This window comes from Phascolarctos cinereus, unplaced genomic scaffold, assembly GCF_003287225.1.
Source record: "Phascolarctos cinereus isolate Bilbo 61053 unplaced genomic scaffold, phaCin_HiC Scaffold_3;HRSCAF=262, whole genome shotgun sequence".
Classification (NCBI taxonomy): Eukaryota; Metazoa; Chordata; class Mammalia; order Diprotodontia; family Phascolarctidae; genus Phascolarctos; species Phascolarctos cinereus.
The window spans coordinates 259,976,917-259,990,172 of NW_027555736.1; the positions used below are offsets into that span (position 1 = coordinate 259,976,917).

General features: G+C 36.8%; 1 protein-coding gene across 2 annotated transcripts in view; it reads right to left on the bottom strand.

Moving 5' to 3' along the window:
* Positions 1-13,256, bottom strand: part of FRMD6 (FERM domain containing 6) — a 152,775-nt gene that overhangs the window by 6,623 nt on the left and 132,896 nt on the right. The window contains exons 9-12 of one of the 2 annotated variants that reach the window (XM_020974863.2): positions 11,757-11,825; positions 8,722-8,896; positions 5,063-5,398; positions 4,109-4,240 (exon numbers count right to left, since the gene is read on the bottom strand). In XM_020974863.2, coding sequence (XP_020830522.1) covers positions 4,109-4,240; positions 5,063-5,398; positions 8,722-8,896; positions 11,757-11,825 — 712 coding nt within the window. The remainder of the gene's footprint in view (positions 1-4,108; positions 4,241-5,062; positions 5,399-8,721; positions 8,897-11,756; positions 11,826-13,256) is intronic. The other variant, XM_020974864.2, reaches the window with a different exon arrangement.

Below are 13,256 nucleotides of genomic sequence, written 5' to 3' on the forward strand. Positions count from 1 at the left end.
GGAGTATCACAAGATCATAGAGTATGTACAGGTAGCTAAGGTTAAACAAAAAAAGAAGCTGGTAACGTAGGAAGGGACTAGATTATAAAGACCTTAAAAGTTAAGCAGAGGAATTTATATTTGATCCTAGAGATAACAGAATAGAGTAACATGATCAGATCTCTGCTTTAGGAAGATAATTTTGACAAATGAATGAAAGATATGCTGGAGTAGAAAGAAACTTGAATCAGGAAAACCAAGCAGGAGGTTAATGGAATAGTCCAGATATAAGGTGATGAGGACTTGCATCAAAATAGTAGTAGTATCTGAGGAAAGGACTAAGCAACAGATTGGATATTGAGAGTGAGGAGTCTAGGTTGACATGTAGGTTGTGAGCTTGGGTGACTGGGGGGATCTTGGTGACCTTACCATTAATAGGGAAGCAGGGATGAGAGGAAGGTTTTTTGGGAAAGCTAATGAGTTCAGTTTTGGACACACAGAGTTTAAAATGTTTATGGGACATCTTGTTCAACATTATCTAATAGGCAGTTGGAGATGTGAGAATGGAGTATGAGAATGGAGAGAGGTTTAGGTTGGATAAGGAGGTCTAAGAATCATCAGCATAGAAATGGTAATTGACTCTTGGGAGCTGCTCAGATCAAAGAAAAGTGGTATAGAGGGAGACAAGAAGATGGTCCAGAACACAGCCCTGGAGATTGTGAAAGAGCAGTCAGATAAGTAACACAAAAACAAGGAGAGCAGTAGCTGAAAAATCTAGAGAGAAGCGAATATCAAGAGAGTGATCCAGTGTCACCGATGAAGAAGAATAAAGGCTAAGGAAAGGACGTGGTTCGTCAATTAAGAGATCATTGGCAATTTTGGAGTGAACTGTTTAGTTGAATGATGAGGTAGGAAACTACAGCGACAGTTAAGAAGAAAATGAGAGGAAAGGAAGTGGAGGCATCGATTGTAGATGGCTTTCCCAAAGAGTTTAGCCACAAAAGTAGGAGACATAAGATGACAGCAAATGTGGATGGATGGATTGATGAATAACAGTTTTTTGAGGATGGAAGAGACATGGACCTGTTTGTATGTAGTAGGAAAGCAGCCAACACAATGAGAGAGATTGAAAATGATGCTGTGGGGGGTGGCAATTTGCTGGAGAAGACAGAATGGAAAGTGATCACTTGTGCATATAGAGGGATTTGATTTCAGCAAGAAGGGCCATCTCATTATATGAGTTGGAGTGAAGGAGGAGATAGCAGCAGAAGGTATCTGGGACATGTAAGCTGAGAAAGAGGGAAAAAGAGGAAATTCTTGGCAAATGGTCTCAATTTTTTCTAGTGAAATGAGGCAAGGCTCTCAAATTTTCTTATATCACTCTTGTTTCTTTTCCCAATTTCCCCCCCACCATTCTTGTCTCTTACTTAACTGCTGCGGCCACTTCAAAGGCCCACCACTGGTGCTGCCATTGGAATGTGCTCTAGGTAGCTCCCACCTCAGTGTCACAGATCTTTCCTGCTGATCTCCTAAGTTGTCTTCAGCTGGAAAAATGTACATCCTAACCTTCTGTTGGCTCTAACATTCCAAAATTTAATTTGAGGTGTTATTTTACAGTTGTTTGGACGGGAATGTTGGGAGAGTTTGGCTGGATTGTATCCTCTATTCTGTCATCTTGGACATCAGTCTACTTTCAAAAATTATTGTTTGTCATCGAAATTATTAAATTTAAACACCGTCTCTTAGAATCTATCATAGGATTTTTTTCTGGTGGTGGTTTGGGTACTTTGGTGACATTCAAAATTCTAAAGTTTTCTTATATCTTGCATTATTTACTTTTTGATTTGGCATGTTCTTTTGGAAGGCCTGTGGCCCTAAAGTTATCTCAGAGCATCTTGCCTTCAAAGTCAATCATTTTTGCTTGTACAAATAGATTTCATGCATTCTTTTAAAGTTTTTTGCCTCTACTGAAGTTTTTTACTTCAGTATTTTTGGGTTTTGACTGAATTTTGAAACTCTGCAGTGAAAGCTCTTAATCCTAAACCTGTTTCCATTTCCAAGTCCCCTCCCTTTTCCTCCACCTTGTTGGTGCATAGAACTCCAGCGTTAGTCTACAAGGCTCCTTTCATATCAAGTTCGCTGGTTTAGGTCTGTTCTAAGTAATGCAGAGGACTGACTCCAAGCCCGGTTTTAGTCCCCTTTTCTTCAGGTTGGATGCAGCTACCCATGCTGATAACCTTTCCTGTTTTTCCCCTGTTTTACTTTACTTCAAATGGCTGGAGAAGTTATCTGCTATTTCTTGTGTATTGAGCGGAGGGTGGAAGACACCCTTCTGGACAAGTTACTGCAGCAACAGGAATTCCTATTTTAGGGTTGGTCTTGGCACAAACCTGAAAATTAGCTTGTACTCTTGCTATAGATGAATTCAGGAAGGTGGAGGAGGGGCAGTGAGTACTCCAAATGTTGGAGTTCTCCAGTGGTAATTGATAAAAGATTTTGTGTTGTTCAGGACTCTGCCTTCTGTGGATTTGGCTAGCTAAAATTATTATAAATTTGCTGCATAATTCCTTTCTGGGAAGGCTGAAGGTTGAGGACACTTGGAAAAAGTGATTAATCCATCATCTTTCTAGTCACATGACCTGTCATCATAAGTTTTAAAGAAAGGTACATTTTAATTCTGAATGAAGAATGTTAGCATGATTTTTACTCAAATGATACATGTTTGGGTCCCTTTAGAAATGTTTTTCATTTTTCATTACTCAACACTTGGAAATGATTAATAAGTACAGAATTTCTAAGAAGCTTGCATTCAGAAACAGAATGCCTAACTGCTGTATTCTACAATAATTATTTTCACAGTGAATAAAGCATGAAGAAACCAAATTTCCAAAAGTATACTTGCCTTCCATAAGAAAATTAAATTTTGGCTACAGCTTCATGGACTCATGTGCATGACCTACCACAGATCCATTAGTAACTGTTTGTGTAGAAGACTGAGCAAAGCTATCACAAACTTAAATACAGGAGGAAAAGTGCTGCTGCTTCAGCAATAACTGCACCTTAGCTTTCAAAACATTCCTTAAAGGAAAAAATTCAATGCCATATTCAGTTGGGGAAATATAACAGTATAGCTTAGTACAAGAATTAAAATTGGTGTAGATAATAGGCTGATATTTCTCTGTTTGGTCAAATCTAGTGACTTCCAATAATAAATGTTTCCTAGCTGTTGTTCATAAATTATGATGGTCTAGTTCTGCTTTGTTAGCCAAGTAAAAAGGATTAAAATCTAGGGTACCACTGGTATAGTCTTGTGAAGCTCTGAAATATGGCTTTGTGGACAATATAAGAGCTTTCTTTGTCACTCAGAGACATAAATGGCATAACAACAAATTCCAATTCACCAGCACTCTTTTCAAACATGTATCCTGAAGTCAGAAAATTTACTGATGAGACACAACACAACTAACTGAAGATTGCTTGTTAGAAAGAAAAAAAAACGCTCATCATTTGTGGGTCTGAGAGTATGTTTGGAAAAAAGGGAGATAAAGTGACTACATCAGACTTAATATGAGAAGTTTCTAGGAGAGAAAAATCCCTCAAAGCTAAAATAAATAACATGAGAGTAGAAAATGGAGGTCTGGGTTTTTCTACTTAAGCTTACCACTGTAATGCACTGGTATAATCATAAACTCATTTGGCTTCAGTTTCAACTATAAAGTAAGGGGTTGGACTCTAAAGTCCTAATTCTAAAATACTACTGTTTCCTTACAATGTATAAAATTCAAAATACGTAAAGAAGAAAAGTCTATAATTCAAGGACCTACTCCACGAATAGCTGTTGGTTGACTGATTTAAAGTACTGGGCAAAAAAAAAAAGAACACTTATTCTAAAATTAATTTCTTGGCTCTTCATTTTATACCTCCTTATCCTAAATACACTGTAAATACATGATGGTATCAATTGTGTGCTTTACTCCTGGTGCCTCATGTTCTAAGTCTGACTGTTCTGAAGTATATGTATAAAAATGACCCCTATTTCCACTACTTTCTATTTCTAGGACACTAGCTTCTGTACCCAGAATAAGCAGTAAGTTGAGAACAATATGAACAATTTTCCCATGACAATTACCTGAATAGCCATTAAGCTTCTGTGACATCAGCATGTCCTCGGTGATGTAGATACACATTTCTGGGCTGACCTCTACAGCCTCTTCATTTATTTGCTCTAGGTCTCTGGGGTCATCAACCAACATTTCTATTTCTGATGTAGAAGAGGAAAATAATAACATTTACTTACATGGTATGGGTTCTAGTGCAGGAGAATGCCACATGTTCATTTTTGAGAAAAGTCATATGATTATACTTCAAAGGAAAATTTTCAATCTGATTCTCAGTAGAATTTAAGTAATTATAGATATTTTCATTTGTACATATTAGTTTCCACAAACTTTATGTACATTTTGTAAAAACTATGGCTCATTCAAACATTAATTCCTCCTCAAGGAAAAATATCAATGTTATCATGTTCATTTGACAGAAAAAGAAATGAAAGCACAAATGTTTTAGGTAACTTGTCTAACTGTAAAAAAACTGCCAGAATAAATAGCTACTCAGCTCCTAAGTCTACTACCACAACTTACCTATAAAAGTCCTTCCTCAGTTTTTTCATAAAGGAAAACAGGATTAATAATATTTGCCCTACAGGGCTGTTGTGAGATCATCTTTTCTAGAACAACAGTTTCTGCATTCTAAGAGGCTCAGTGATGTCTAGGCATTATGCTTAGACAGCTGTGTGAAAGTGCTTTGTAAATTACAAATCCCTAAACAAATGTAAAATGATTAATCAATATTTTCACTCATAATTGGAAAGCTCCAAATTAAAAAAAAAGTTATCACAGCTTGAAGGAAATTCTGTTCATAGCCATGCATTACAAGGAGAGGGAGTCACTGTGCTAGTCTATTTGGCACATTCACGAACATCTATTGGGGAGTATCAATTATAGAGCAAAACTAGAAAGACAAAGGAGAAAGATATAGCGAAGTAAAAGTAATGCTAGTTAGCTGGTCCATTAGAGTAAATTACCATCATCCTGTGAGTCGTCCTCCAGCCTGTCCTTCCCACCACTTTCCACCCCAGAGGTATGGGAGCTGTCTTGGCTGGTCATGGAGCTGCAGGTTTTTAGTCTGTGGTAGACAGCACTGCCTAAGAAGCTGTCTTCTGGCCCTGTGTCCCTTATTTTAGCATCAGTCTCAATGCCTGATGTTTGGGAGCTGCTGTGGCTGGTGGCGGAATGGCGAGAGAAGCGCTTGTGCTTCATGCTGCCTGTACTGCTCCCACTTGCCTGGGATCTTTTCTCCAAGTGATCCATGTCGAGGTCTAGGTTGTCACTGATGTATGACTCTCTATACTGCTTCTTTTCTATAAGGTAAGTGACACATCTCTGTCATTATCCTTAATTAAAACACAAATGGAACTTGGCTACAAATATTACAAGACCTCAGTAACAGAATCTGTGATAACTTAGATGCCAGATTAGTTCAGGGAGACAGAGGAGTCTCCAGACACCAAGGATTAGGTCCAGCTAAGAAGGCACCAAGTGGAGTCTTACAGCAGAGGGACACTGACTGGGATCCTGGGGCAGTGTACTAGGTAAAACAGAGGTTGCAGATCTAGCAACAGAGGTGCCTGATATAATGAAGGGGGCAGGAAGAGGTGCCCATGAGCAGCTCTGTTGTCTGAGAGCTAGGTCACAGATCCAATTCAAATTAAGGAGGAGAACTGTGCCTAGAGGTGGTAGAACATTACAAGCAACTTTTGCTGGCCTGAGGCTGAGTACTATAACCTTGGAGGGGAATCTCAGATCCAGGCCCTGGTGCTGTCTGAAGACTGTAGCTGAATAATCAAGCACAATCTTTCAATTAGCTAATAGTGGCTGAGGTCTGCTGTAGTCTGCTGCTCTTCCAACCAGGGGCAAGCCCAAAATTGTGTTGCTAAGATCCAACGCTATGACAAAGCTTGCAAAGATCAGATCAGGAGGGCAGCAATTATACCTTCAACCCTGGATCAAACAGTTCTGACTGCACTGAAAGCTTATAAGACCCTAGTCTGTGCTGTTTCTAACTTGAAGAACCCAGAAATCACTATCAAGAAAGGAACAGTAGTAACCTAGAATATATGAAATAGATCCAAGCAAGGATCTGATATTCTTTCAAGAAGTGAGCAGAGACTAGTTCTAAGACAAAGTCCCAATTTTGGAAGTAAGACAGGAAAAATAAGCAACAACAAATTGTACCACAAAGAGCTATTATGGTGACAGGGGTGCTCAAGACACAAGCTCAGAAGAAGAAAATGACTCCCAATATCTATAAAGCAAAGTCGCAAAGGGAAACATAGTGTGGGCATAAGGTTCAACTAGAATCCCTAGGAGAAAAAATGAAAGTTTAAAAGTTAAAAATGATTTTCTAAATAAAAAGAAAGCACTAGAGGAAAGATCTGCAAAAGAAATGAGAACTATGGAAGAAACAGAATTAAGGGAAAGGAGAATTAAGAGGTACGAAGAGTTACCAAATAACTAATTTCCTGAAAATTATAAGGGACCAAATAGAAGTGAATGTCTCCATGAATCAAAAAATATTAAAGCAAAAGTCAAAAAAATCAAAAAAGAAATGTAAGGCATATTTTATTATAAATCTGAGGTTCTAACTGGTTTACCCAACCTTCAGAATGGTACTGCATTTATTTTGTATATTTATTCATCTATTTACATGCTGTTTCTCTCTAGTAGAAGGTAAGTTCCTTGAGGCTGGAAGAGGTTTTTTTTGTATCTTTGGTGTCTAGTACTTTTGCGCGGCACACAACTGGCAATGAGTTGCATTCAACTGAACAGAAACTGAAGTTTTACCTTTGTAGTAGCTACAAAGTAGAAAAAAAATTTGCTTTGTAAATTGTAGAAACTAGATTTTAGGGAGTATGTTTAAAAGGAGCACTCACACTGAGAAAATTATATATCTGTGAAGTATTGAAGTGCAAACTCCTTTATGCAACAAACTTTTGGAATAACCTGAAGTACCAGAGGAAAAAACACTTCACACTAAATTAGTATGCTTATTATAGAAAATTCTCATCTATTCAATAACCTTTAATGAGAGATAAAATTTGGATCTGTGTTTTCACTGCTATAGGGAACTTGCTTTCTACCAATGCAGGTGAGTACTTCCTCTGTAACTCTCAGTATTAGGGTGCTGCTTGTGGTTCTGAGAAGGAAAGTGACCTGCCTAGAGTCACAAAGCCAAGTAATGTCAGAATTAAGACTGGAATACAGATCTTACTTTGAGGCCAGCTCTGTATTTATTACATGGGTAGGATTTTCTCTCTCTCCTGTGCAGCTATTTATTTTCTTTCAATTTTTTTTCCTTTGGACGCCAGGCTCATTTTCCACCTGAACTTGCTTCCCTGATGTGGTGCTTTTCAAAGACCACTGCCAGCTACTGGTTGTCTTTTTCAGTTGTTCTGGACTGCACAGGAGTTTATTCCTGTTTCTTTTTAGTTTTCATTATCATTGTGTCATCTTTCAACCTTTTCAGAGTTTTTCTGGAGAAGCACGTGGCAGAATTAATATATTTAGTACAGCTGTTGTAATTTTCACCAGAAATCTCCTTCCCTCTAAAAATTCATAGCACAGCTAGCTAGACTTTCTTTTAGTGACTGATTAGCTATGGCTATGCCATGTTTTTTGAGCATTGATTCTTATAGAAAAATGGATGCCCAAGATATGCTTTTGCTCTTTATTTTAGGTTAGCTGACACAAACTCTGGCAAAGTTCTAGTCGTCATTATGACAACAACAGAAAACTCCAAATTGCATGTTATTTTAAAAGATTAAGAGGTACTTTTTGAAATGACATTCAGTTGCGCACAATTATTTAAATAAGATTTTGTGAAGACAAGCATTTGTTGGTATCTAATTCTGTAAGGAAAGAGTTCAAATGGTTTGCTAAATGTCAGGCAGAGAGCCAAGAAATGGGTCTATGTATGCTAGAAAAAAATGTTCTCAGTGATCCTTAAACCTGGTTTTTTTTTTAATATCTTGTGGTATCTTCCAATCATCTTAAAGAGTTTAATGAAATCCTCCAAAGTACATGTAATTCCATTTATTTAAAATACAAATTCTATATGACATGTAGTACTTTCTTTAGTGATCAAGGGTGTTGTTAAATTGAATAATGGGAAAGTGTAAATTTAAAAAAAAAAGTGGGAATTGCTGTCCCAGGTCTAATTATAACCTTGCACAATATTTTTATCATAGTTAGACATTCAGAGCTAGAAGGTACCTGTGAGGTCCTTTCTCCAAATCCCATTATTTGAAAGTTGAAGAAATTGATACTTAGAAATAATTTGCCTGACTTCTCAAAGACAAAAAGGAGCTACAAATTCAGCACTTTATTTTTTTTGGTTACATTACACTGTCTACTGAATTTTTGAAAAACTGCCAAGGGTATCCACAAATGTCTTCAAGGAATGGATAATGATCGCTTTTGTCATTTTAATCATCAAATCTCAAGACTAGCATCAAAAGAATATTCTCTAATCACTGAGAATCTATATTCTCTAACCACTCAGGAGCTGAAGCTTCAAATCTCCTGACCTTTCACATACATAAATAGAATTGGGAATTCAAGTTATAGAAATCTTTGTTTTTGGAATCAGGCACATACATTTCAGTTGCCATAAACCCTTAAATACCTTCATTCTCTTCAAGCTTCCTAATATGACGGAGAAGAGGTTGCAGGTTCATGTAGAGACGATGACTACTGCTGAGTAATTCTAAGAGGTGTCTGGACCGCATGGGGCATCCGGTATAGTATATGAGCTTCCTGGCTGATGGCAATCCATCTGGCAAAATCTCAAATTTCTTACCCTATGTTAAGCAAAAAACAAAAAACCAGAAATTCAGCACGCAAACTCTTTGATGTAGATGCACTTTAAATAATATCTGAATTCCTGTTAACCCCTATAGCACTCAGTACTATCATATATAATATACACATCCATATAATATATACATGTTACTATACTTACATACAGTTCTTGGTTGTTAAGTCTTTAATATTTTATTTCTGGAATGTCATAAGATTTTCTTTTCTTTACAATAGTTGTAACATGCTATTCCAGGATTTCATCTGCATTCATTTATTTATTTATTTATTTATTTATTTATCTATTTTTATTTATTTATTTATTTTAGTGAGGCAATTGGAGCTAAGTGACTTGTCCAGAGTCACACAGCTAGTGAGTTTTTATCTGTCTGAGGCTGGATTTGAACTCAGGTCCTTCTGACTCTACAGCCAGTGCTCTGTCCTCTGTGCCACCTAGCTGCCCCCTTATTCCAGGATTTCAAGAACAGCCCAGGCTGGGCATCTGTACTTCAGTATTTCCAAAGAGGCCTGATCCAGGGCAAATTCTGATTGCTGCCCTCCTGGTCTTATTTCTGCAAGTTCCTGACCTGGGTCTAAGCCACATATCTATGGGCTTGTCTGTTTGGAGTTCCAGTACATTGTTGCTGGAATCAGCCACTATTAGTCAGCTGTAAAGCTCTACTGGTTTAGTGACAGAACTGTGAGACATCTCTTTGCCCTGAGATTCCTGTCCTGGCTAGTCTGCTTTAGGCTTTAGACTAGGCTAGAAGCTGGATCTGAGAACTTGTTCCACTTCTGGGATCAGAACACAGCTAGTGTTTGTGCCTGAACTTGCTTCTTGCTCAGCATACAACCCACTACTGCTCTTCACCCTGGAACCAAACCTTGGGACTGGGTCCCCTCCTAAGTCCCACACTGTATATATGACCTAGACCTGGGTAGCAAACAACACAGCTTCCACTTGGAATCTGTTCCTGGACCCTGCACAATCCTGGGCTCCTGTATGTGAGTTTGAAGCATTTTTGCCTTTTCGCAGTCTTGGCCTTCTTTCAGTGTAGGCCCTGTGCTGGAATGTTCCACATGACTGTTCCTAGCTAGACACTATTCCCACTGTCTGCAAAACTCTGTCTGTCTCTGTATGCTAACTCAGGCTGCAAAGTGACTCACTGAGACTTTTTCTTGGATTTCCCAGTTAGGACTCAATTTGGTGCATTTTCTAGATCTGGAGTAGCTGCAGAGGAGAGCTCTGCTGTACTTCTTTCAATTACTCTGTCATCCTCAAATACAACTTTTAGTAGCTCAATAAATGTACTGGGATGAAGCTTACACTATGTTTATTGAAACTGTCTTGTGGATGACTCCAATAGCAGACAGAATTATGATGTCTTGATTTCTTCTACTAGGTCTCATTATTTAAAACTTCATTTCAGATGTATACTTACAGCTACTTTAATTAATCAATGTGTTGTACAACATTACCAAAGAAAGGGAAAAACAAGCTCATGTATGATGACTTTCAAAACACCTTGTATAGATTTTCATGATTTTTAAATATACTAACGTAACTATGAAAAAGGGGGTAGGGAAAGTTGTGCTCCATTTAAGAGATGAGGAATGGATTTATATTAATATTATTTTATATTTAACTTATATAAATAAATAGATCATTATATGTAATTATAGTTACATAAGTATAACATTATATTACATATAATCATATATTATATATAATATATAAATAAATATATATTATATATTATGATTATATAATACATAATCATATAAACTATATAAAATAGTTAATAAAATATATAACAATTTATGTCAATAAATGCCAGACTCAATTTGAACCCAAATTATGACAAAGAAAATCTTGTGCTCTAGCCATAAACAGTATTTTCATCGTTATTTTTAGAAACAGTAGAATAATGACATTTTCTTTTGTTAGAAGTGAATTCCCATATTTCCCCCCATCTATTTCTTAGACATAAACAACACCCTCTCCCCTGCTCACATTAAAGATACAGAGAGAAAGGGAGTAACATGGTCAAATATATAAGTCAAATGTATTTCAAATAGTTTTTATTTTTGCTTAATAAAAAATACCTTAATAATTAATCAAAAGAATCAAACAATACCCTCACATACTTACATTAATTTAATTTGTGCTCAATGCTTTTGTTTCCTACTTTATCTACACTTAGCCTATGATTTATTCACACAACTGAATTAGATATCCTTAACCTGATTCATACTTTTGTCACTAAAGGCAGGATGATAAAGGCTGAAGAGACTGACAGTCTTTCATATTAGAAATACAGTTCCATTATCCAAGAATGAACATATTTGTGGTAAAGGAATACTTCACATAATGTTTACTTTAACACTGAACTGGAGTACCACAACATACAGTACTTTATTGACTTGACCTACAGCAGTAATGCCTTACTAATTTTACATGAATGCAAACTAACTTGGTCTCTCTGCATGTTTTCCGGTATGAGTAAACATAACATTTAGCAGTCTGAATTTCCACTACATTAAGAAATATTAACATGAAATATTTACTGTAAAAGTTGCTATGTTAGCAACTTTTGAAGCAAAATTAGATGGTAGTAACAACCTGAGCTATCAGTAAAACTGGCACCTAGAATATGTAATCTTTTCATTGTCATACTGCTTATTCCATATACATGAAAATTTTTCATTTGGAAGTAAGAGCTTCTTGTAATGTTGTTCCACCTGATGTGCTGTTGCAGAACAAATTAAAGACACTGGGTAGGGCAAGAAAATTTTACTTATGTGTCTTGGGATGATATTACTGAAAACACAGACCTATCAACCTAATGATTTTGAACTTACCACAAATACCAGTTTTCCAACATTTGTCCACGGGAAGTCATAAAGTAACTGCTTTTCCTCACTAATATTCTGTGGAAAGAATTATGTAATAGAAGGTTAGCTAGGAAAAACAGAAAACAAATATTCAAAAATAGTTTTAAAACTCTCAAAACAACATAGCAATAGAGATAACTAATTTTTTTTGAGAAATTAAACATCTTATTCAAATGATTACTGATATAATTTACTTGCTTCAGGTTGGGAATAACTTCTAAAAAAAGCAGCAGTACTTTCTCTATAGCATCATCCTGTCTTGACACAAACTTGAGAAGATTCAGAATACCCAAATCTGTAGAGTCCTGGTGTCAGAAAGAAGGGGGTACCCTGATGCTATGGTTCATGATTCAGTCTTTGTCCTCCGAATTCCCTGAAACAAAAGTCTTGGCAATCAAATGGAGTGGCCAAATTGATAGTCACAGCCCTGCACAATAATTGAGGACAATGAGTTAGGAGGAACAGCACCCCCGGACAAATCTAAAATATATAGAGTATTATGAGGGAGAAGTAAGACAGAAAGCGCAACGAGCAAACTCTATTAAGGGGAGATACTCACACAGTGCAGAGGTGATCAAGAAGAAGGGAGACATGGTGCAGTCAGATGGATAGAGTTAAGAGTCCAGTATGGGGAAAACAGGGTGGGTTTTTAATAGAAATCTTATCTGTATCAAGCAGGACAAAATGTTGGGGGTGGATCAGGGCAGCTCAGAACTGAGGTTCAGGAATGGTGTCAACATGCTGAGGGAAACTCAGAGTGAAATTAGTGGCAAGTTGATATTCAAAAAGGGGCTTTACTATTGGTCTTATTCAGACAGAGTTGACTTAAGTTGTCATTTTTAAGCTTCTTGGGCTTCTTCTTTTAGCAGCTTGGGGAAGCTACTTTATTTCTCACACATACTTCCTTAATGTAAATTAATGACCCCAAAAATTCAAGGCTCCAGGATACATCATATTCCGCTAAGTATCTTGTGCCCATCATACGTATTCTTACTCACACGACTCACACGGGAGAATTTTGTTAAGTAGGACAGGATTGGGAAACATAACGGTCATCCATGAGATAATAAGAAAAGGACTTTTACCCCACTGAAACTGTGGGGTTCTGCTCATGCATTAAGTAAGGGATGATAATTATAACCTCTTGTGAGGAGCAGGTTTCCTGGAATTGGTCCATCATGGCAATGAGCACATCTAATCAAATATTGTCTTTACTAAATTAAATTTTCTTTTTCTTCTATTATTATGAAAATAAAACAGAAATTATGTAAATCACAACCCCCCTCCAGAAAAACCTGATGAAGTTTAAACTGAACTCCATCCTATTAATCCTACTTTATAAAATCAATTTCAAGCAATCCAGAATATCAATCACTATTTCTCACATTTGAAAGCATATTAGTGAAGATTTGAATCTGGAATTCAAAGGGAATTAGAGGTAACAACATTACTGCTAATTATTTTCTT